Source organism: Canis lupus, chromosome 10, assembly GCF_003254725.2.
Source record: "Canis lupus dingo isolate Sandy chromosome 10, ASM325472v2, whole genome shotgun sequence".
In the NCBI taxonomy this organism is placed as follows: Eukaryota; Metazoa; Chordata; class Mammalia; order Carnivora; family Canidae; genus Canis; species Canis lupus.
In genome coordinates, this window is record NC_064252.1 from 20,593,859 (window position 1) to 20,619,232 (window position 25,374).

A 25,374-nucleotide genomic window follows, 5' to 3' on the forward strand; every position below is an offset into this window, starting at 1 on the left:
GAGCAGGAGGAGGAGCAGGAGAGGGAGAGAATCTCAAGCAGACTCCACGCTGAGCATGGAGCCTGATGCAAGACTCCTCTCACAACCCTAAGATCATGACCCAAGCTAAAACCAAGAGTCGGACACCTACCCACCTGTGCTACCCAGGCACCCCAATGAATGGTCTTTAGCTCAGATTCCTGCTTAACTAGGGAAGAAAGGGGCAGCCCAGGTGGCTCAGCAGTTTAGCGCTGCCTTCAGCTCAGGGCATGATCCTGGAGACTTGGGATGGAGTCCCATGTCAGGCTCCCTGCATGGAGCCCGCTTCTCCCTCTGCCTGTGTCTCTTTCTCTCTCTTTCTCTCTCTCTCTCTCTCTCTCTCTCTCTCTCTCTGTGTGTCTTTATGAATTAAAAACAACAACAACAAAAAATCTTTAAAAGCTAGGGAAGAAAGGTGGTGCCAAGCAGACCCATGTGCAAATCCCAGCAGCAGGTATCCATCAGAGCCTTTGGGTTGTAAGAAACAAAATCAGCTTCAGGATGGCTTTAGAAAGAGGAGAATTTACTGGTTCGAGGGACCGGGAAGTCCAGGAACGAGGGGCTCGCAGAGGGCACCGGGTCAGGTCATCTTCTCCCAGCTGCCTCTCTGGGGTCCTGCTGATCCTCAGGCAGCCTGGCTTTGCTGCGCCCACCAGCCCGGGAGCTCCCAGCTTCCCTCCACTTACCAGGGCCTCTTGAAGACTAGCTGGTTTGGTGCTGCCCGTGCCCAGTCAAGGGTCTGAAGGCCTACGCCTGCCTGACTCAACCATGGGCTTGTTGCAACCCAAGCTGGGGAGTGGGGGTGGGGGGGGGTGGCAATACATGGCCCAGGTCCCCACAGCCCTGTGGATGCCGCTGGGGGTGAGGGTCCCCAACAGCCACTCCCTGTTCCTCTCCCTGTATCACGTCAGCACATCGGAGGTGCTTGGTATCTGCACCGATGATTAATAGCTTGTTGCTAACTCTCAACAGTCCCTTCATCCGTCTGTCCTATCCCTGCCTGACAGATTCATTTCTTCCTGCCCCCTTGATGCATCCATTAATGAGTTCATTCACCGACATCCACTGACAGGTCCTCAGTGCAGGCTGTGTGCTGGGTGGTGCTGGGGTAGATGCCATCCCTGACCTGAGGAGGTCACAGCAAGCATGGGTGCCAAGTGCTGCCAGGCAGAGGGGGCACCGTTGCCAGCCTGCAGCGGGTGAGGGGAGGGCTTCCCTTTCCTGGTCATGTGTTACTTAGAACCAGGAGAGGGGAGGGCACATGGAGGGGACAGCTCAGGATGGGAGAAGCACCCCCTCACACACCCAGAATATGTCCCTAGCTCCTGGGTAGGGACAGCACCTGTCTCAAAATCCTATTGTAATCACCCATTTACCATCCTCACTCCCAGGTTCAAGGAGAAGCCTGCCTCTTGCCCAGGCCTGGCACGTGGGAGATGAAAGGTACCACCAGCAATAGTCACAAGAACCAATTAGCTGATTTATTTTAATCTTGGAAATGTGTCTATAATCAATTTGGAGGCATCTGCTGCCCCCTGCCTGAGTCCCTGCCTAATTTCAGCTTTACACTGAAGGAACCTGAGGAGGGCCGGGATCACCCCTCACCAGCACATTCCAGTGAAATCAGCAGCTTGCCCAGGAGTGTCATTGAGGCCAGGTTGAGAAGACGGAGAAATATAAAATTGGCTCAGATCTCGTTAAAGCTACATGGCTCAGTACTTTGGTTTTTGCCACAGCAGGGCAAACCTGAGCTCAATCCACACCCCGCACAAAGTGTGCCAGGTTCGTGCACACACACTCGCATGATTGAAGTCACAGTTGGCATAGGAAACCATAGACCCCATGTCCCTTAATTGGCACCACCAAAGCTCCCCGGGAGCTCGCAGACCTCTCCAGGGACACCAGAGGGCCCCCCACATGCTTCATGGGGGGCAGTGGATGCAGCAGCTGGGGAGCCCAAGGTGAATCTCCACTAGCTGTGACCCTGGACAAGTCACTTGCCTCCCTGTGGGTGCTCTCACCCCAAAGATGGGACAACACATCTAGAATATGATGAGAACAAAAGGAGAGGGTTCATCTCAGGGCCGCCAGGGGGCGTCCCCAAGAGCTGTGTGGAAGACCTCCCCCAGCCAACCCTGCCTTCTAACTCTTGAACACCAGGAGGTGTAAGTCCCCTGGGAAGATATGGTTTGCCTGGCAAGTGGTAAGAGCACTGCGCACGCGGGTTCTAGCTGCTTGACTGTGCACCCTGGCCCTTCATGAGGATTACAAGATGCTGAATCCTGTGTCGGGTTGATTTGGGTCTCCACGTCCTGTAACACCGCTGGTTACAGGCTTTCTGCTTAAATTACTCTTAAATTAAGTTCTGCAAATGATTCAACAGACCTAACATGCCCTAGCTGCTTCTACCCCTGGGAGTCGGGGGCAGCGGATGGGACTCTGGGGAGGGGGCCCCGGCCCAGCTCACTGCAGGAGGTGGACAGCAGCAGCCTTTCGGATGAGCCGCTGGGTCAGGGGTGAGCCAGGCTTCAAGGCATCACGCTCCATCAGGAGGCTCCTGTGGAAACAGGGACAGAGTCTGTCGTGGAACCCCTAGAAAGAGGGTGGTCCGCTGGTCCCTGGGCCCCAAGGCAGGACAGGCAACTCGGGCTGGGGCTGAGATGGGCAGAGGGAGGACAGGAGGGACACAGCCCAGCAGCAGGAGACCTGGGCTTGGAGGGGGGACCAGGGAGACGGTGCACTGGGGGGCCAGGAATGGGGCGGTTGAGGATGAGAAGGCAGGGACCCCAGTGCAACACTGGGACGCCCAGTGTTTGGAGAACATGTCAACACTCTCCAAGACACACAGCTGGGTGAGCACATAACTATGGCCTCATCTGCCTCGGGAAGTTGGGGGTGGGGGAGCGTCCTCCCATCAGACAAGAGGGCAGAGCCTTTCTGTGGGGGTGGGGGGTGGAGGGGAAGCCACACCTGGGCTAACTCCAAAGGCAAGTGGCAGGAGACAAGGTATGGAGAAACCCAAGTTTAAACAAAGCAACTATTGTTTAAGGCAAAGACCCTAAACAATTGATAACAGTGATTCTGTGGTGTGAGGGTGGGGGTTAAAGGGCTAGGCCACACTTGGGGTGGGGACACCATGGGGGTTGCAGGGTTTCCACCTTGGAGGGGAGGGGAGTGAGCTTCCTGTCAATGACAGGAGGGCACCTGGAAGCATGCCTGTCACCCTGACAGCAGCAGGTTCTCCGGGGTTAGCATCTGCTCTAGGCCCCCTGCACGGCTTGTCCCCCCATGGGCCGACCCCCTGCTGCACAGCACCCTCCGCCCAGCTTGGAGGGTATCCTCCACCCACCCATGGCATGCCCCACCCTGCGCCTGCCCTGGCTTCCCGGCTCCCCAGCTCCTGCCCTCCACCTGCCTCTCTGTCCAAAGGGCTCACCTTCCTGACAACCTGAGATGCCAACTGGCACCCACACTCTGGCCTGGAGCTCTCCAAGCGATGTGACCACTAAAGAAAGGTGTGCGGCTTCGGTGTGTGGCCGTGGAGGGGCGAACGGTGAGGGGCGTGTGTCCAAGATGCTTCAGAGTTTTAACCAACTCTAGAGCATCCAGAGTGCACACGTCTCATTAGTGCTGAGAACACCTGCACTGCTTGGTCTGCCAATGCTGCTGGGGCGGCTGGGTCTCCCCAGCGCGGACCACCTGAGCCTGCGCTTAGACCCTGGGGCTTTCCGCTTGCCCTCAAGGGCTCAGCTAAGGGCAACCCTGGACTTAGACCTGCACCTTCACTGGGTCTCCCAATACCTCTTCTACCCACCAGGCACCCCACAGCCCCTTCCCCCTTTATTGTTGCTGTTCCAATGGGGTGCAGGGGACCCATGAGGAGGGGTCACGTCTCACCCCAGGAGCTGGACATGCAGGACAAGGTGAGCTGGGGTGTGGGAGCTCTCAGGCTGCTGGTGAGGGCTGGGCTTTGCAGAACTTGCTTCTTGGGGTTCCCCTGCCCCAACATCCCTAACCCTCCAGCCCCTCCTCCTAACCAGACCACCAGGCCTGGTAAAATCTGCTGGTTTGGGGGCCTGCTCTCAACTGTCTCTTCATCAGGGCACCCTTCCTCCCTGACTGCCAACCAGCTCAGCCTCCACCACAGCCTCCAGAGCAACCTGCCCTGCCCCACCCCCATGGCAACTTGACGTGTGTGTGTGTGTGTGTGTGTGTGTGTGTGTGTGTATGCGTGCGCGTGTGTGTAAGAGATTGCTGCTACGGTTCCCACATGAGAGGTAAGCTCCACATGCCAGGCCCTGGGTCTGCCTGCCGCACCCCACCCCCCACTCCTGGAGCCCAGCCCACCCCATGAGAAAGGGTGTCTCCAGCAGAGGGTGCGGCACGTGTAAAGGCCCGGGCCTCTGGAAGAGCAGGATGGGTTGGGTCCCGATAGCTCAGCATGGCTAGACTGAGGGGACGGCTGGGGGGAGGCGGGGCAAGGGGACAGGCCTGGGGGTGGGATGGATCCCTCTGGTCAAGCTGAGCGTGTGAACAGGGAAGACCAAGCACCCCACAGCCTCACGGCCTCAAAGGTGGGAACCTCCGCGCATGCTGGGAGCCCGTGGGGGGGACCCCCGCGTGAGAGGCAGCTGTGCTCAGAGATGTCCCCGCACGCAGCGTGGATATGAGGGAGCAACTCACCGCGCCACGTTCCTGTGGACGCCAGAAGTGCATTTTAAGGCTGCCTGGATCAGCAGCTGGTTGAAGACGTCTCTCTGAAAGGTCGGGCAGGCGGGTTAGGCCCCGGTAACGTGGGACGAGGGATGGGAGCCCCCATGCCGCCGTGGGCAGGCCTGTCCTCGGGGACCACCATCCCGGGAGTGTGCACGACGACACCCCCACACGAGAGCGCCCACCCCAGGAGAGGCTGCTGGAGCCCAGCCTTCGGGAGGCTCACCTGGGCTTTGCTGCCTCCAATCTGCACGATCTGGTAGCGGATGGGCAGGAGCAGCTCCACGACACGGTCGGGGTTCCCCTTCTCAGCCTCCACCAGGGCCTGGCACAGGGGCAGCCCCACGTCACGGGCCAGGAGGTGCTGGCAGTTTTCCCCGGGGGACCTGCCAGCCCGAGAAGGTGCCCTTGGTTACCTGGGGTGCCTCACTGCCTCCCTTCCTGACCCTGGCGTCCCGAGGGATGGGGCCGCTCCTCCTCAGCCTGGCATCCCTGGCTCTGTGCCCAACACACGGCAGGTGCTCTGGGCAGGGAGCCCACGAAGGAGCAGCACCCAGGGGTCTCTTGACCGCGGCTTGAATGACCCTGTCGGCGGGGCTGAGCTCTGCTGTTCACCTGGCCTCAGGCAGGCCCTCCAACATCTGGCCTCAGTTTGCTCATTTGGAAAGTGTGGGTGACGGTGCCAACGTCACAGGGTTGTCAGGAGGACCGCACACAACGTGGGCAAAGGCCCGGTGGTGGAGTTGGCACCCATGCTGGGGCAAATGGCTATCTCTGCTGGCCTGCAGGTGGCGCCTGAGCCGGGTCATGGGGACTGCGGGCGTGCGGTGGCACCTGTTCCAAGCCTGTCTTAAAAGCACAGGTCAAATACTCGAGGGCTCGGTGGGCTCCTCGGGCCTCCCCTGCAGTGACATGACTGCCGTCTAACCGTGGACACCTCACCTGAGCTGCCTTCCCAACCGAGGCCCACAGCTCCTGCAGCACAGCTCCGGGAGGCAGGGTGGGGCAGGCAGTGGCGGTGGCCAGCTGAAGCATGGCCCCAGGACAGGACACCAGGGCTCATGGCTCCCACGGCTCCAGCATGGGAGCCCTCCAGGTGGGAGTCGAGGCGTGGCTGCATCCCTGGTGGCCCATGCCTCAGAGGACTTGCTTCCCTGGCCTCCCTCTGTGTTCAAAACTGGCTCCCACCAATGCCGGGAACTGTGCCAGGGAGGTGTGTCACCATGACCCTGCACCTCACTCTCTTGCCAATCTGTCTCAGCAGGCACTGTCCCCAGTTTTCAGATGAGAAGACTGAGGCTCAGGGCAGAGAAGCACTCTGTCCAGGATCTCAGATGGTAAGCAGCGGGCCTTTCTGGCTCCAGGCCCTCACCGTGCCCCTGTGAGAGGCTGCACCCAGGACATTGAGGCTCCCACCCTCCAGCGGGGGGATGGAGAGGCAACTCTGTCTCTTAGGGGAACAACGACTGTGCCCTTGTGGGATATATCCAGCTGGGAGCACACACCTGTGGGTGCATGTAACGCAGCAGACATCCCCATGGGTGTGCTCACCAGTGGGGCCTCCACCCCCAGCCTCCCTGGCCGGTAGGGGCCGGGACTGAGCAGACCTCAGCATGCCCCCAGCACCCTGTTGCCCTCCCAGCAGAGCCCTGGCCCCTCGGCGTACTCGCTGGCATCCTGCAGGGTGCTCAGAAGCTCCTGTGTGGTCTGGGTATCCCCAGCTCCCAGGGAGGCCATCAGGAAGTGCGCATCATTGAACAGCAGGATGTGGTCACGGCTGTGCTTCTGGGTCACGGGCAGGATGTCCTGCCACCGCTCACCCACGGACACTCCTGAGGACAAGGGGAAGAAACCCATAGGTCTGGTCTCCTGGGTGACCGTGGCCTGCACACGGGCCTCCCGTTTTCCCCACACCCCACAGCGGCCCTCGTGTTCCAGGAGAGGAAGCAGGTGGGTGAGCGGGGCTGGCAAGTGGCCTCTGGCCTTACACTGACACCTCTGGGCCCAGCTTATGTTAACTTTGTCTGATTATAAAAGCAATAGATTCATATGTAGAAAACAAACAAAAAACAAGTGAAGGACATTGAAGTTTCTGGCCCCTTTGGACAAACCCCAAAACCATTTTTAAAATTCTTCCCGTGATTACCGTTGGCATGGCACCTGACACATAATAGGCGCTCGATAACATCCCTGGAGTTAATAAATAATTCTCTCACATTTCCGTCTCGACTTCTCAGCTCCTCAGTACCTGCCCTCCCCCTCCTGAGTCTTCGAAGTCATTACCTCCATCCTACTTCTCGGGGGGCACCTCCCACGGTAGAGACATTGCCCTTGACATCGGACAGGTCTCTGGAGTCTCCACTCTGGATGGTGAGGGAGCGAGTGGCCTCTCCCTTCCATCCGCGTGCCCCTGGCACCACCACTGTGCCTCCCAGCCTCTCCTGACACGAGTGCGGAGGTGTGAGGCCTCGGGGTCCCTCACAGTTCCAGGTGGCCTCACACTCTGCCTCTGCAGGTGGAGGGTTCACTGGGTCGTAGGGCAAAGGGACTCCACCTTCTTTCCTTGACAAACAGGCTGCCTTCTGGCTGAGCTCAGCCCTACGGCCCAGAGGCAGAAGGGAGCCCGCCCAGACCTGCTCCCGGAGGCTCCCGCAGACCTGGATGACAGCCAGACCCTTTACCCTGCCTTTCCCACACGTGGGCTCCAGCTGCCCGCCTCTCATCCTTGACCACACCAACCCTGCTCTTTGGTCACTCATCCCGTAACAGGCCGCTGGTTTCCGTGTCCTGGGAGCACTGGACAGGCTGTTCTCTGCACATACCATCCTTTCCCACCTCTGCCTCGCAGAACCCTACACATGCTCCCATGTCTCACATTTCACCCCCTTAGGAAGCCTTCCTGGAACCCTCTGGAAACAGCTTGCCCCGCCCAGGCCTCATCCCCACACTGTCCCACTGGCGCAGGCCCTAAAGTGAACACAGGTTTGGCTCCATTGGGCCTGAGGGAGAGCAGAGAAGCTTCTGGCACCCGGGCTGCTGGCTGGAAACACCAGAGCTGTGGTCAACCTTATCCAGGCTGCCTGAAGAGCCAGTGGTGACAATGTTGAGAAACCTCTCTCTGAAATCCCAGGGGGTTGAGAAACTGTCACTTCTCTGATTCTAGGAAAAGAAGCAGCACCCAGAGATAGATGGTCAGCAGCAACCTGCACCCTGCAGGTCTGGTGCGCAGGCGGCGGGAATGGCCTGGATTCTGAGCATGCCCGCCCAGAGGTGATGGGAAGTGGGAGAAAGGGGAGTGGTGGCTTCAGGCTGGTGGGGAGGCAGCACAGAGCTGGTACCCAAGGCCACGGACAGACAGGCCACTCGGGCCTGCAGCAGGACCTGGAGCTCTTGCCGGGCTTTGGGCCCAGGCCAGAGCCCCTTCCCCTGGTTCTGCGGGAGGGGAGAGGGCCAAGGAGCCCGAGGGGGATGCACAGATCAGCTACCTTCCATCTGCAGCCGGTACAGCATGGAGCAGCTGTCCACCACATCCAGCATGGTTCCGCTGGCCTTCAAGCTGGGGAGGACCTGGGAGACAAGGGTGGGCAGGCAGGAGAGGGCCCACAGAGATGAGCCAGTGCAGGGCCTGCACAGAGCCCGGCCTCAGCACACAGGGTCCATCGCCATCCCCCCTCCACCTCAACTAGCAGGACCATCCCATCGCCCAGGGCTTGGGCCACTCCAGGCGCCAGACCCGGCATCTGTCACCTGCCGACCTGGGCCTCAGATCACGCTGGTGGGAGGCCGTGTCTCCTGCTCCTGGTTCAGTGTTCAGCTGGCCTGTCCCTCGTGGCACTTGGGGAGCCACCCTCCTTTGTCACCCCACAATCCTAACACAACTCCAAGGGAGGACTCAACCGAAACTTTACTGGGTGCACCCTTGGATTTAGTACCCAGGCCCCAAGCATTGTTGTGACCCTGGTCTTCTATTATAATAGCATGCATGGTGGTTCCCAGGAGCTGTGAGTCAGGCTTCTTTTTTCCTTTTTAAAGATTTTATTTATTTATTCATGAGAGACACAGAGAGAGAGGCAGAGACACAGGCAGAGGGAGAAGCAGGCTCCCTGCAGGGAGCCCGATGTGGGACTCAATCCAGGGTCTCCAGGATCACGCCCTGGGCTGAAGGTAGGTGCTAAACCACTGAGCCACCCAGGCATCCTGGCTTCTTTTTTCTTAAAAGCTGCCTAGGGATCCCTCTGCCTGTGTCTCTGCCTCTGCCTCTCTCTCTCTGTGTCTCTCGTGAATAAATAAAATCTTAAAAAAAAAAAAAAACCTGCTTGGGGTGGAGGAGGGGGAATGGGAGTCATGCTTGGAGGGCATGGAGCTGCAGTCTTTTCCGGAGACAGACGGTGGTGACGGTGATTGGCCTCCCGCACCATAGAACCATACTCTCAAAAGTGATCACAGTGCAAATTCTGTGTGTATTTTACTAAAATAAAAAATTCCTGTGGGCACATCAGTAATTCTACCAAAGAGAAGCCATCCAAGATGACTAGAGTAGGGCGCCTAGGTGGCTCAGGGTTAAGCATCTGCCTTCAGCTCAGGTCATGATCCTGGGGTCCTGGGTCCTGGGATTGAATTCGGCTTGGGACTTCCTGCTCCCTGGGGAGTCTGCTTCTCCATCTCTCCCCCCCCCCCCCAGCTTATGCATTCTCTCTCTCAAATAAATAAATAAAATCTTTAAAAAATAATAAAATAAAACAAAATGACTAGGGGTATGTCCGGGATTTCAGAAAGGACCAGCTTAGATGTGTCCCCTACCAGCACCCATGGCGAACAGAGTCACTGGGTGTCTTCACCCCGTCCCGGTTACAGCAACCACTCAGGGCAAGAATGAACCCCACGAGGTCTTACACAAGAAGTGAGCTCTTGCTACAGCTGTTGTTTCTGGCTGAGATGATACTAATGGCTCAAATATCTGCTAGACACTAAAAGGCAAATTTTGCAATCAAATTCAGTGCAAACGTAGACTTACATGGTTATCGTAAATGGTCAAGGCGGCCTCGTATTCGCCCTGGAAAAAATCAAGTTCCCATGATGAACATGTGGCTGAGGTCCAACAGGATTGAGAAATGAGCCGAAAAGCCAATCCCCACCCTGCCCCCAACCCCAGCACCCTCCACGGGGGATGCACAGTGCCACCTGAGGGTCTTAGGATGGCCGAGCAGAACCACCTGTGCTTGGGCTCCGGGCCCCCCAACATGGGAGGCAGTGCCCGCCTCTGCCACCAAGGGGACGGTTTCTGTGGAAGCATTAATTTCCCCGTCGTGCTTATCAAACTGTTAGAAGCTTTCTCACGTAGTTCTTCTAGTCTTTTCCCTCCCTTTCTTTTCTTTACTGTTTAGTGCGGGCCACTGCTTCCCTCCAGACACTGCAGGCCCTCACCTTCCAAGCATCTCTCCTTGGACTTTTAGGGAGCATGTAGGTTTTCTCTATGATAAGCGCCACTGAAGCAGCTCCCTCATAAATGGGACCCAGTGGCAGAAGCAGTGAGGTCAAGGGTGCCCCTCCCCACCCCTGCTCCCACTGGGACAAAGCCTTTGGAGGGTCTCATGGCTCCTTCAGGTACAATCTGGGGTGGAGGGGGGCTAGCTGTTCACTCCAGCAGCAGAGAACACTCAGCCTAAGTTGTCTCCATAGATGACATACAAGACACATGATGTCCATGTACAGACAGTGAAAAATGCTTAACGTAGCTTAAGCCTGAAAAGCTATTTGAAAACATTAATGTTCTATCACATCCAGGTGCTATTCAAATGTGCGAACACAAAATATAATCCCCAGGACCCAGTAAAACGTAGAAAGATAGTTATTTCTCTGACATATTTATAGGATAAGACAGCTGGCCGTCTCACCTTTTCAATCAGATACAGAGCCCAGTGCCAATAATTATGACAAGCAAGCATATCAGAGTCCTGGGGAAAGAACAAGAGAATTAGAGAAAAATCTGACCGCCTGTGGGGGAAAACAGTTCCTGGGGGTGGTTTTGTGGCCCCTCTGTGAGGGCAGGAAACATTCCCCGGGCCAGCTCTGGGGGACGGTGCCTCGTGTGCCTGCATTACCAGGGAGTCTGAGACCAGGGGAGGCCGGTGATACATTAGCCCCGCAGCCGGAGCCGACACAGAGGCTCCCCTGCTCCCTGCTCCATGGGCTTCGACCCCCGTTATTCGTGGAGTAGAGAAAATGGGTGATCAATCCATCCCAGAAACAGGTGTGGAGGCCCACTGGGTGTCCACGTCCCAGTAAAGCCATGAGGATCAACGAGCCTAGGGCTAGACTCCTGCAAGTAAGGGGCGGGGGGCAAATCTGACATCTGGACAGTTACTACCGGCACGCTTAGGCCCCCTCCTTCTATGAGGCTACTGCAGAAGCTTCCTCCTCTGCCTGGACACTACCTTCCGTTCCTGGAAAGAATGACTGGCAATACTTCCTCCGTGGCCCGCATTCACCTTCCACCCATGCTTGAGGACACCCAGATGCCTGCGTCTCCTCTTCCTCACGGGCCCCAGCAGGCCTTGGCGTCTTTGCTCAATCTGGTCCTGGGCTGGGATGCCCTCCATCTCCCCCATCCCTCACCTGGCAAACCCCTACATCCTTCAATACTCAGCTCAGGGGTTGCCTCCTTCAGGAAGCCTTCCCTGACCACACCCCCCTCAAGTCCAATGGGGTTTGATGTCTCCTGTGAGTTCCCACATCCCTGAGAGTGGCTCTAGCACGGTGTGTTTCACAGTGCTCTGGGGAGCGGCTCACTCCACTGGACCGGGCCTTTTGAGGACAAAGAAGTCGGGGGGGGGGGACTCTCGGCGGGGTCTGCAGGGTGGGATCTTGACTGACCTCCAGGATGGGGCAGGAGGAGGAGGAAAAGAAGCCCAGGCCACACCATCTACCCCAGGGTTCTCCTGCCAGCCCGAGGCTGCCCAGAGCTGTGGCAGGGGACAGATGCAGACGCCAGGAGCCTGACACCCCTCGGGAGGTGAGCCGGCCAGCCTGGGTCTCTCATTTCACACACGTCTAGAACCAACAGCAATGGGAACTCATCTGGGGCCAAGGGCTTCACAGTCATTGAAAGTGGACCAATGAGGAACCAAGGCTCAGAGGGACCACTTCTTGCCCCAGCGTCCAGCCCGGCCTCCAGCACCCAGTAAAGTCGCAGCATCTGGGGAAGGGACATGAATGGAATGCCCCAGAAGGCCCTGGCCAGGCATTCCCTGGCCTCCCCCAGATCTGCCCGGGCAAGCCCCTGGCCCTCTGGCAGCATGGTAGGGCCACGTGGTTGCTCCTCCAACCCCAGACCCAACACTCTGGCAAGAACTAGGAGCATCTGCCTCAGGGTGGGGGGGCTGAGGGCAGGGTTTCACCCCACTGCCCCCGCCCCAAGCTCTGGCTCAGGTTGCCCCCATGCCTCTCCCATCCCCAGGGTTCATGGGTCCTCACAACAATCTGTGTGTGAACCTCACAGGATCACAGTTCTCACACCTGTTCACCTGCTCTACCTAATTCCACTCCCACTTCCCACTGGGATGTCCTAGGCCAGGGAGCAGCTCAGAGGAACGCAGGAGCTGTGCCAGTCCCCTGCTCCCTGCCTGATTCCTGGTCTCTTTATGGTTCCCTCAGGCACAGAGCACCTGCTGCTCGGTGCCAGGTGGAGACTCAGCGCCTTGGCCAGCGGGACCTTGGGAAGCCCACCACGGCACAGACTAGGGCGGGGCAGCAGACCACACCTGGACAGGTGGCTAGGCTGTGTGCCCTAGGACAAGCGATGCACACAGAGGAAGGGGTAGCCACCAGAGCCGCTCCCCAGGAGTTGCACCCTGAGCCAGCTGACTGGTGGGGGCAAGAGGGACAGCTCAGGGACCATATGGTTCTCACCGGTGCCCGGACTCTTGAGCCCCCAGTAATTTTCTGATCTGTTTCTTTACACCAAATGCCGCCAACCCAAAACCTACTGTATAATCAACTGCAAAACACTGGCAGGGGCACCTGGGTGGCTCAGTGTCTGCCTTCAACTCAGGTCATGGTCCTGCATCAGGGAGCCTGCTTCTCCCTCTGCCTGTGTCTCTGCCTCTCTATGTCTTTCATGAGTAAATAAATAAAATATTAAAAACAAAAAAAAAAGCTGGCAGGTTTGGGGGAGCAATGTGGCTCCCAGGGGACTGTGGCTTGACAGAGGCTCCTCTAAGCAGAACACAAGTTTGCCCAAAACTAAGCGGCACCCTGGAACCCCCATCCATAAAGCCTGGGCTTAACTCAAGGGGATGGATGGGATCTTCCAGGCCCGTCGACAAGAATCATACCTTCCAGTGGGTTTCTGAGCGCTGCATAAACTCCAACCCATCCTTGATTTCTGCTTTCATCTCGTGAATATGGCAATGGTGTGCACCGACCATGCGTCCGTGGGGTTAATAGACAAAGCCTACAAGGGGAGGGGGTGGGAGATGATTGGAGATAATGTGGATTAGTCAGGCTGCCCAGCGACGGGTCATCTCCAAGTCACGCAGGGACGAGACGACGGGCCGGAGCTGGATGGGCGAGCATGGGGCGGGTGCAGGTGTGGGGACTGTGCTCTGCCTCAAAACAATAACGACCCCAAAGTCCAGCCGTGCTGACCATCTACACAAGGCTACTGGGGAGGAGACCCCTGCCCATTTCAAAGGTGAGGGACTGAGCTCAGGGAGGCTAAATGACTCGCTCAAGAGCCCTCAAAGCTGGCTCTTTCCTAAGCCAGGGCTCATCCTCTGGGCCTCATCCACGGCCTCCAGCCCACAGCTGAGCCACCTGCAACACGCCAACTAGCCTCTCTGGGCCTTCCTTCCGGGGCCGCTGTGGAGGTGAAGTGGACAAGATACGTACGAATGCTGAGCAGACTGCCAAGTGCTCTGCGGGCTTCTGGCTGCCCCCACGGACGACCACGCATCCATGAATGGCCTTCTGGGCTCGTTCTGATGTTATTACTATTAATCACATGCCCAGTGAGCTTGACAGTGACCGGCAAAGCAGGCGGGACACATGTAGGATTCCTACCGCATTGTAGCTTTCTCCTTCTCATCCCTCATATGCAGCTCATGTTTACTGGGCCCCTCCTAAGTGCCAGGACAGAGCAGTTGAGGCTCCAAGTAGCCCATGACCAATCCACATGGGCCCAGGTCCCCCACACCAGGCCACAGCCTCCCTCAGCCCCACTGTCCCAGTACCCCAAGCCTTTCCCAGAGGCAAGGTCCCTGGCCTGGCAGGGACCCCCTGCTGTGGGGTTTATGCTGACCTGTTGTCCCCAGCAAGCCCTGCGACTCTGCTCCCACCCACTGCTTACACGGGCCTGCCCAGTCCACATGGAGACGCTCTAGGAAAGACCGTGTTCTGTGGGATGATGAGCACCTGCAGAGCCCTGCAGGACCAGGACACTCAGGGAGACTGCAGGAGCACAGCTGAACAGGCCCAGGGAGGGGACACCCTGAGAAGGCCCAGGAGGGGACATCTACCAGGTGAGCTGCTCTCATGCAGGGCGGAGGTTAGGGCTGCAGCCCTGGGCAAAGAGCAGCCCCCACCTACTCCCCAGATGAAGGCCCCACCCTCTGTGAAAGGCTCCTGACCAGCTTCCTCCCAAGTCTCCCTGGATCAGAGTCACGAGACACAGTGGGACCCCCCAGCCTTTGCCCCCAGGGACTCCCCCGCCCCCCTCCACCCTAAGCCTCAGCCTATCCAGTGACTCCAAGTTTCAGGAGTGCTGAGGCAGTGCTTCCCCTGCCAGCTACCCTTTGCTCTTCCTGCCCCTGGGGTTTGGTTTGCAGACACTAAGCCCACACCACGCCTGCATCACCTCCCTGAGGCCTCTCCAGACTCCAGCGGGGCTGGGTGCAGAGCACCCACGCTGTCCAGGAGGCCTGGCAGTCACTGTCACAGCCACATGGAGCCCAGTAAACCATGAAGCATCCTCCTGCACTCAAGCCTGGGCTCCATCTCCATAACCAGAACAGATTTCAGAAAACTCATGGCCCCCTGGGCCCTCAAAGGGGCAGGGGTCCTGGGGGCCAGCTGGGGCAATGTCTCAGGGAGGAGCACTGGCTGGGATGCTGGGAAGCCAGGTCTGGTCCAGGCAGCCTCAGGGATGGTGGGGTGGTCAGGCGGTCCGGGTATGCACCTGCTCTGCCCTCCCCGAGCCCTGTGGACTTGAGCAGAACTCCAGCCTGGGCCTCCCTCTGAGCCGTGACCCCCTTGTCAGGACAATGGGAGATTAGTGCCTCGTGGTACAGGGGATGAGCAGATGAGAGCGGGTGTATATCAGGTGCCAACACGGAGCCAGGCACCCCCGTGTTCCTGACAGTCCCTCCCCTGGTCTCAGTTTCCACTCCTGTCGGGGAGGACTGAGGACAGGGACTCCAAAGGCCACAGAAGACACCCTGTGCCCCCATCCACTGCTGCGGCTTACCGCTTGGTCCTGGGCCCACGATGCACCTCAGTACCAGCCAGCGTACCAGGCGAGCATGGCGCAAGGGCCTGGGCCGACGGGAAGTACTTGGTGAAACCACACTCCTCTGCTCCCTTCACCCTCCCTCCCTCTGGAAGGAGGCAGAGGTCCAGAGAAGGGCTGGCTGGCAGGAGCCCAACCCCAGGTCAGGGCCCACCTGGAAGCAACCTTTGTTGGCAATCACGGGGCAGCTCCCCGAAGCTCTGAACTGAGACAAACAGAGCTGGGGGAGCCTGGAGCTGCCTCCCGTGGAGCCCCTGAGGGTGAGGTGAACACAGCCTCCCTGGGTCTCACTCCCCTTCCTGGCCGTGGAGGCAGTTTGCAGAGCCAGCCTGGAGGGGCGGCCGCTCTCGCTGGTAAGGAGAGTCTTCCCCAGCATCCCCGTGTGTGCTCTGCCCCCCACCGACTCCCCTCCCTGAGGGGTCAGCACCCGGGTTAGGGCCCACTGACCTCTTTGGCAAGCTTCTCTGCCTTATCGTAGAAGTTGGTTTCCATTAATCCAAAAGAATAGATGCCTTTCACGTAGCTAGAAAGAGAAAAAAAGTCTTCAGGAAAGTGGACTGTTCAACCCTCAGTATGGGCTGAAATTGTGTCCCCCCAAATGATGCTTGAACACATGCCCTAACTTGGAATTAGGGTGTTTGCAGATGTGGTCGAGATGAGGGTGAGCCCTAAATCCAATGACCGGTGTCCTTACAAGAGAAAGGAGAGGAGGGCTTGGACACACACACACACACACACACACACACACACACACACACGGGATGGAGCCACACGACCCAGCAGCTGGATGCTTCTGACCAGTGAGGCCCATTTTGACCATCATCATCTGCACAATCATCCAAACCCCAAACCCTGTCTCTATAGCAAGCCCTCTGCAAGTCACACCCTACCCCCTAAGATGTCAACACACCGCCTCCACTGGGGATGCCAAGGGCCCCCTCCTTCCTGTCCGGCTGGTGGTACCCACCTAGAGGCGCAGCCCAGGCCACCTCCCTGGGAAGCCACAGTGAGCACAGGCAGGCGGTGGCTTCTCTGCGGGCAGCACTGTGCACGCCCCCGGCCCAGCCTGGCCTGCCTCACTGGACAGGTCCCCCCCAGACCCCAGCTCCTAGAGGCCAGGACCCCGTCTGTCCAGCTCACTGTTGGCCCAGCCCAGGGTGAGCCTAAAGACACTCCACTGAATAAATGCACACTACCATTTCCCATCTTCCCATCTGCGATCCCTGGCACAGAGTGCCAGGGTGAAAGAGGCATTCTTTCCTGGGGTTTTGCGGCATTGTGGGAAAGCAAGATAGAGCAAGAGAGTTCCTATTTGTGATTCAGACATTATCTTTACAACCATGTATACAAAGTCTAGCTCTCGTTATTCACAGAAGCGCACTGGCTTCCAGACTTTGCTGTCAAATATTTATTTCTTTTAAATATTTCAATATTTCTTTAAATATTTATTGGAGTCATTTAACCTTCAGCATTTACACACGTATGGAATGCTCATGGTGTGCCCGGGATTGTTAGGCTTTGATGATGGTTAATCTCATGTATCAACTTGCCTGGGCTATAGTATCCAGTTGTTTGGTCAGACACCACCTGGAGGCTTTCATGAAGGTATTTTGTGAATGTGATTAACATTTAAATCTGTAGACTTTGGGTAAAGCACATTACCCTCCATGATATGGTGGGCCTCATCTAATCAGTTGAAGACTTAACAGAAAGGAGTGAGGTCCCCAGAAGAGGGAAATCTGCCTCCAGATCGCAACACAGAAAGCCTGCCTGACTCCCCAGACTGCTGGCCTGGCCTGTGGATTTCAGACTTCCTTGCCAGTCCCAGTAACTTCATGAGCCAATTCCTTAAAATCAATCCATCTCCCCCGACATATATGTAAATGATACAGCCACAGATATTGATACCCTCTTGGTCCTGTGTCTGTAAAAAACCCTGACTAATACAGCTCTCCAATCCACGAGTCCCGCTGACCTTCACAGCCTTCCTGTGATTAAGAGGAATGGAGGCCATTCTGTGTGGGGGTCACTCAGATACTCCGGGCCTCTCTCTCTTCCTGAGCATACAGCAGAGATGCACTTCCTGGCCTCCTGTGGGTGGGTGACCAGCTCTGACCAATAACTTGGGAGTGGCAGAGTGTCCCTTCCTCCCTGAGGCTTGCCACTGTGAGTCCCCCCGGAGTCTTCTCTCTTTCAGTGACCTGCTTGATCATCTGGGACCCTGATGTAGGAGGGAGACAATGACAGGGGTGCAGAGCCCTCAACTCTCCCATGATGGGCGTGGAGTATATGTGAGAAATGAGCCTTTGGAGAATCAGAGCTAGAGGATGTTTGTTACTGTGGCAATAACTACCCTGCACTGACTAATACACATGGTACTGCCTCATTCACAGGATGGGATGGGATAAGAGCAAAGAAAAAGATCTTTTCACCTTCTAGAACTAGGAGAATAGCCACAGTAGACTCACTATTTTTAGGGCAGGGCTAGGACAGATACCATGAAGAAGAGAGAGAACAAGAAAGAAACGAGGTGATCTCCAACTGGTACGTACCTGCTCAGAGGGATGCTGGGTGTCCAGAAGGGATAAATTCGAGCCACAGAATCTCGCATCTGTTCCTGGTAGCCCAGGTAAAAATAAGCATCGTGGGAAAATTTTAGGGCTAACATGTCTGTTGGGTGGTCCCAGAGGATCTGTTCCCATAGTTCACAGGCTCCAGGAAAGTTTCTGAAAGCAAAGGGATTTATCAGGAACACTGGACATGTAGTTCATCCACATGGGGTGTGCAAAAGGCATCGTTTCTTGCCAGAGTCTGAACTGGTTAAATATATATATATATATATTTATATACACACACACACATAGAGAGTCGGGGGAGAGAAGAGGAGACCGAGAGTGATAGAAGGGGAGGCATGCCTGGGTGGCTCAGTCGGTAAAGCAGTGTCTGCCTTCTGCTCAGCTCATGACCCCAGTGTCCTGGGATCAAGTTCCGCATCAGGCTCCCTGCTCGGGGGGAGTCGGCTTCTCTCTCTCCCTCTGCCTCTCCTCACTGCTTGTGTGTGTTCGTGTGTGTGTGTGTGTGCACATGTGCACACTCGTGTGTATGTCTGCGTGTGTGCACTCTCAAATAAATAAATGAAATCTTTTTTATGAATTAAAATAATTTGGGGGTCCCTGGGTGGCTCAGCAGTTTAGCGCCTGCCTTTGGCCCAGGGCGTGATCCTGGAGTCCCAGGATCGAGTCCCATGTCGGGCTCCCGGCATGGAGCCTGCCTCTCCCTCTCCCTCTGCCTGTGTCTCTGCCTCTCTCTATGTCTATCATAAATAAATAAAATCTTTAAAAAAAAAGAATTAAAATAATTTAAACAAAGAAAGGGAGAGAGGAAGAGAGCATATCTTACACACAGCCACACACAAAAGCTTCTGTGTTACACTGTGGCTCAGAAAATTGGAAAACCAGTGGGGAAGTTTTACTGCGGAATTCAAACAAACAAAAAAACTGGTTTAACAAGTTGCCAAAGACAATTTCCCCTGAGAACTAGCCTGCTGCAGGAAGTCCAGGGAGTCCACAAGGTGGAAACCCACTCCCCCCACCCCTCCCAGTGCTGACACCCTGCATAGCTCCGCAGGAAGGCCCAAGCAGAACCTGGTTAGGTCACCTAGCTGTGCGGGGCACACGTCCCGGCCTGAGCAGACCCAGAGGCTGTTCCGGAGATGGGCTCCAGGGTCACAACACCCCCACACAGGGTGATGGCTGTAGGACGATGTAGGACGATGTAGGGTCACAACACCCCCACACAGGACGATGGCTGTAGGGAGGCAGGGGGCCACCCGGAAGGCTCTGAGCAGGTGCTCATAGGGGTGTGTTGGGGCAAGGAGCAGAGGGTGAGGGCTTGCTTCTCTCTTCTTTCAAATACTTCTGTAATGTGCTCCTAGTATTTCTATAACAAACGTGAGAACCCATTCATTTAAGGCTGTAAAGTAGGTTGCTTTGAACGTGAGATCAGAAATCCTAGCCAACCGTTTCCTCCTCCTGCGGTCAGGTGAAGACAGAGCAGCAGGCAGGGAGATGGCCATGGGAGGCAGGGCAGGAGCACCCCCAGACCCTCTTCCCCGTGGCACCGGCCCGCGTGGTCTCAGGGCACCAGCCCCCCGCCGGCCAGCCCCTCACCCCTTGGCAAAGGTCTCCACTGCAGACACGTGCAGCCGCTCCCGCTGCGTCAGTGGCTGGGTTTGGGAAACCTCCACCATGGTCTTCACGGCCAGGTCCAGCTCTCTGTCCAGCCTCACAGAGCTTCCAGTGCCGACCAGCACGAGCCCGTTGGAGATGGCGTGGCCCATTGCTGGCAAAAGGTGGGAGAGCAACTGGTGATTCACAGGGTCCCGCCCCATCCCATCCCATCTGCCCCCCGTCCCCTGAGTGTGAAATGGATACCCCCCATCTCAGGAGGGGAGGCCAGACGGCTGGTGGGCTGTGCAGGGCCCCCAACAGAGTTCAGAGCTCGGCCTGGACCCTCACCACACACATGGAGAAGCAGCAACCCCTGAAGCATGCTGCCCTCCACCAATATTTTTCTAACAAGGGCACTGTGGTGAGTGTCAATGTCTGGAGCATCTTTCCCCCCCATTCACTGGGTGAACTGGTTAGGGCTGTCTGTGGGCTCCCTCCTCCACTCCTAATTGCCCCCAGCAGCTGACATTAGAGCCTCCAGGGAGGTGTTCAACAGGCACTCCAGTGTAGGCGGCTGGTCCCTGGAGCAGAGTGGTTCTGAGCCACTCTCCTGCATGGAGAGTGGGGTGGGCTGTGGGAGGGTATGCCTGTGGCCCGTGTAGCAACCTTGCTGGCTGCAGACCCCCAGGCCCTACTTGAGCTTCCTAGGCTCCAGCCTGACAGAGGCAGGGTGTCTGGCAGCACCTGGAATGTAGCCACTGGCCCAGGCCTGAGACCAAGGAAGGAATGAACTATAGTGTTGGGACCACGCATGTGGCCCCTGCTTCTTTCCTGGGGCCTGAGGTCTGCTCAGAGAGTCTGAGCTTGCTCTTGGCTCCTGGTCCCCCATAGGCAGAGCTCAGCTTCCTTCATTCACCATTCTGTGCTCCCTGTCCTCAGCAGGACAGGGAAAGGGGTGGTGGTTGCTGCCCTTTCCTCCTCAGCCCTTCCAGGCCTGGAACCTCACCCCACGTGGGGCCTCCCTCGTGGGCTGACTTCCCTATGCCCAGAGCATACATGGCTCGTCTGTGATGCCAGCCTCTGTCACGAGGCCTCAACGGCCCGATGCTCCAGCCTAGGCCTCACTGGTGCCCTGAAAGGCTGCAGTAAGCCACCTCTTGGGTTCCAGAAGCAGGTCCAGGATACGGAATGCCTTATTGATCCCAGCCACTCAACTACCAGCTGGGTGGTTTGGGATACATTTCTCATTCCCTTTCCTCCTCTGAGAGATGGGGTCAGTGTCCTCCTCATAAAATTGACAAACAATGAGGGAAACAACTAAAAAGATGCCTCCTGTGGAGCCTGGTATCTCTAAGAAAGCAGCTGTTATTCCAAGCCCAACAGTTGCCATCATCTTCCTGCCCTCCCTCCATGCAAATGCCAGCCTGGTCACGGCCACCAGCCTGCCCTCCCCATGCCAGCCTGAATCGGTCAGGGAACCGGAGAGGGGTTGGACCCATGAGACGGTGCTCAACTCAAGGACAGCATCACTCACCGAAGGTTGGATCTGCTGCTCTGAGCTTTGACAGGCAGCCCTCAATGCCACCAAGACTTTTGTCATTAGTCCATGTTACATACTGAAACAGAAAAGGCAAAACAAAGCTGTCTTCAGAGTGTCCTTCGTTCGTGTTAAGGAAGGCGTGTGTCTCGATCTGGATTTTCTCTCCAGATAATTCAATATTTCACAGCCTGAACTTCAAAGGGCCACACCTGAGTTGATCTCAGGTGGAGAGACTGAACACTCATAACTGAAGGCACATCTTCTAGAGCTGGTCATCTGATCACTGTTTTCAGAAAAAAAAAACATCTAAAGGAAGCTTCTTCCTGACAGGTCACCTGCCCTTTAGCCATAAGATGGGCCTTGAAACCAGGCACCACAGTAGGAACCTTCCTATTTTTTATTAATTCCTTCCAAAAAAGAACTTTCCTAAACATTTATGACAAAAAGTTAGGGAGAGGCATGAAGCCCAATAATCAAACCTGATCTCATCCCATTGCCATTTGGGACAATTTGGTAGATCTGTTTCTAATTCTTTCTTCAAAGATGCTTATTTTGGGGGCGGGGTGCCTGGGTGGCTCGGTCAGTTAAGCGTCTGACTCTTGATCTCAGCTCAGGTCTTGATCTCAGGGTCGCGAGTTCTGGCCCCGTGTTGGTCAAAAGAAAATGCTCACTTTTTAAAGAATCCTAAAACCATAATAATGTACTGGATTTTAAAACGTGTCCTATCAGATGTCTAATCTACATCTACACAGAACTAGCAGAGTGTGCTTTACTAAGTCACGGGGAGGTGACGCAGACTCAGAGGACGCCCGCTCTAACACGGGGTGGCACAGAGGCGCTGATACATTGGACAGGATACACACAAGAGGTGTGGGGGTGGAGGTGGACAGTGCTACATGGAGGAACCCGGCTATGTAACAAATCGAGGGCTTTACCAAGGCCAGAAGGTGCAGGAAGCACCCAAACAGAGCTCACATGCACAGTGGAGTCCTTCGGCAAGCTAGCAGCATTGCACCGGTTGTTTCTCGCACTTAGATTTCTAGAAGCTGGGGATCCCTGGGTGGTGCTGCGGTTTGGCGCCTGCCTTTGGCCCAGGGCGCAATCCTGGAGACCCGGGATCGAATCCCACGTCGGGCTCCCGGTGCATGGAGCCTGCTTCTCCCTCTGCCTATGTCTCTGCCTCTCTCTCTCTCTGTGTCTGACTATCATAAATAAATTAAAAAAAAAAAAAAAGATTTCTAGAAGCTTTCTCAGTCCTTACATTGTGGATGGAGTTAGAAGGCAGTGTTCCCATTGCTCATGATAAAGACCAACTCTAGTTTTCCATCGGCATATACAGACCCAGGCTCATTCTACTCCTCCTCTATCTGAGTGCATGAGCCAGCTCAGCTCCCTGGGCCTCCATTTCCCCATCCATCAAACAGAGTAGTTGGACCTTACCTTGGAGGCCCTCCTAGTTCTAAAACTATAGGATCCTTCATTGGTGTTAGAAATTAGTGGTAATGGGCTAGAGGATCTTGGAACAGCCATAGGTAAGAGTAACATATTCAAATGTTAGCTCCAGTACAGGGCCTCAGGCCCAAAGTGGAGGCGGCCCATATCAAACCCTCAGCAGGCGACAGCAGGGGATGCCTAGGGAGGGTCAACATCCTCATAAACATCCCACTGCTATCTGCCTGCTGCAGGGGCACCTCTCAGCTGTGCCATGGGTTGGCAAAGATGCTTCCAACACGTTCCTGTACACCAGGGCCCAGAGTACATAAATTCCACTCTAACCCATTGCTAAATTCATCGTGCAATTGAACACTTTCCAAGCTGTTGGCTGTGGGGCTTCAAAGATTCCCTACTATACCCAAGTTTATCAGGAGATTTGTGTTGCCATGGGGCTGACAGGCTTCCCTGCTTATAAAACAGGAGTGCTGATAAATGTGAAAAGCTTTAGAAGTTTCGAGTACCGTGGCTGCTCATGGTCATCATACAGCAGCTTTACTTGGAGAGTACATCAGAGGCCACACACGTCTGGCTGAAAAGCTAAGCAAGCTGTGTTAGATGAAAGTGTGGAGCACTGCCACATGCTTGATTAAGTACCATTTATTTTGTGGCATAAATAAATCTCACTGTTAGGTGTGCCAGGATATCTAAAAGTGAAAAATACATTAATTAATTAAGCATTAATTAATACATTAATTAAAAGTATTCAGTTATTGGGATCCCTGGATGGCGCAGCGGTTTGGTGCCTGCCTTTGGCCCAGGGCGCGATCCTGGAGACCTGGGATCGAATCCCACGTCGGGCTCCCGGTGCATGGAGCCTGCTTCTCCCTCTGCCTGTGTCTCTGCCTCTCTCTCTCTCTGTGACTATCACAAATAAATAAATAAATACCTTAAAAAAAAATTAAAAAAAAAAGTATTCAGTTATTTAAAAAAACCACATCACGGGCCTTAAGAGCAGAAACCACTGCATTGCTCGACAGGCCTACCTGGGTCAGGATAGCGTCGAACAGCTTGCAGGCCTCGTTGCTTGTGGTTGAGAGTGGGAGCCCGGCATCCTTCCATGCCTAAACACAGCGACAAGGGAAAAGCCATGGCGTCCTCCAAACATGAACATGAACCCCAACCCCCAAGCACGGGAGATCTCCAAATGCGGAAGATCAATCATGTGGCTTGGGTTTGCAGAAGCCCCAGCCTTGTGGGGTTGGCATGGACTCTCAGATTTCATAGGACGGTGCAGAGCACGTGAAGCTGAGCCCTGGGTGGGGGAGCCTGATGTAAATCCCAGGGGTCTCTAAATAGCTGTGTCCCTCCTGGCAACATCTGCCATCAGACCCTTGGCTGGGCCCACATGGGGCTCTGGAGGGTGTATGGGGCAAACACTCAGCACATGGCAGGTCCTGATGAGGCTTGAAGGGAGGTCTGGGCGGGCAGGAAAGATGCATAGTGCTAGGAGGTGGTCTTTCCATCTGGCTGGCAAAATGGACCCTATCTGACTGCCAAGATGGACCTTATCTGCATCTGGCAGGCAAGATGCACCGTATCTGCTGACTCCGGAAACAACTCCTCTCTTCTCAACTTCATCACATGATTCAGACTGTTCACTCTTAGGGCTGCCCTTGGCGGGGGGGGGGGCGGGGGGGGGGCGGGGGCACAGACCTGCGACTTCCACTCCCCCAGCACAGACTGCCTATTGCATGACCTGGAGGAGGGGGCAAGTCCCCCGAACTCCACCTTCCTCATCTGCAAAATGGGTTCAGGCTCCTCACCCCTGGAGGGTCCGAAGCAGATGCCCCGCTGCGCCATGCCAGAGCTAACGCTTCTTAGGTCCCGGGGTCCCACGGGAGGGTGCTCGGGCCCCTTCCTGCCCCCAGGACGCGCTCCCGGCCCCCACCGCCGGCTCCCCGGCTGACCCCGGGTCCCGCGCGGGTCGGTGCTGCCCGGCCGCGGGCGTCAGGCCATCCCGGGGCCGCGGGGCCGGGCCGGGCTCGGCCTCCACGTACCTGGCAGTCGCGCAGCGGAGCGGGGGCGGCCATGGCGACGCGAGGGTGGCGGGGTCCGGGGTGGCGGCCCGGGGCGCCCCCGCAGCAGTCCGGGCGCGGGGCGGGGCGGGGCGGGGCGGACACGGGGGCGGGGCCGCCACGCCCCCCGCCAGCTCATTGGTCAGCGGCGCCGGCCCCGCCCCCGGGCGCTCCGAGGAGGCCGCGCCGACCCCGCCCCGCCGGGGCCCGAGGGGAGCGCAGCGGTGGGGGCCTCGGTGGGCGCACCTGCCTTCCTCTCGCGTCAGACTCACAGCCCGGCGGCGGGGCTGGAGCGGGGCGGCGGGGCCGGAGCGGGGCGAGGGATTCGCTCACCGTCCCAACTCCTTCCCCACCCCCGCGGGGACCTTGTTGGGGACGCAGCTGCGGAGTCCTTGGGAGGCAGGGGAGCCCTAGGGCAGAGGTCACTTGCAAGCTCTTCCCAGTCCCACTTTCAAGCCTTGAGCGCACACATGCGTCGAGGGCATGTCTTGAATGGCGCTCACAACTACAGTCTGTAGGAGAAAATCTGCAGTAGGATCCCATTAGGTCACGTTTGCTAATATGCAAAACAATACATTGCGGAGGGACTGGGTCCTATGTAAAGAAAGTGAATAGATTACTGGGTCCCAGGAAAGAAACTCGAGGCAATAGCAAGAACTGAACTCGGACCAAGGAGTGCCTGCTCCGGTGGTGCTAAGGACTCTGACCTTGGACTGCATTGCCATGGCTCTGTCTGCTTAGTGGGGATGTGGGCACATGAATACTCTTTGCTATTTTTCATATCTTCTTTTTCATATCTTAGTTTTATTTTGTTTTTTAAAGATTGTATTTATTTATTCATGAGAGACACACAGAGAGAGAGGCAGAGACACAGGCGGAGGGAGAAGCACACTTCCAGGGGGGAGCCGGATGTGGGACTTG

The 25,374-nt window shown here is 56.5% G+C and overlaps 1 protein-coding gene across 1 annotated transcript; it reads right to left on the reverse strand.

Annotated features, from left to right (window-relative positions):
* Positions 1-1,477: 1,477 nt before the first annotated feature.
* Positions 1,478-24,548, reverse strand: TTC38 (tetratricopeptide repeat domain 38). The gene is given in 15 exon segments (XM_025456333.3): positions 1,478-2,575; positions 4,702-4,775; positions 4,958-5,117; positions 6,398-6,563; positions 8,217-8,298; positions 9,746-9,784; positions 10,626-10,685; positions 13,065-13,138; positions 13,141-13,183; positions 15,683-15,758; positions 17,788-17,961; positions 19,405-19,576; positions 20,939-21,020; positions 23,422-23,499; positions 24,436-24,548. Coding segments are annotated over 15 exon segments (1,407 nt in total). The 5' UTR covers positions 24,469-24,548; the 3' UTR covers positions 1,478-2,481.
* Positions 24,549-25,374: the final 826 nt, after the last annotated feature.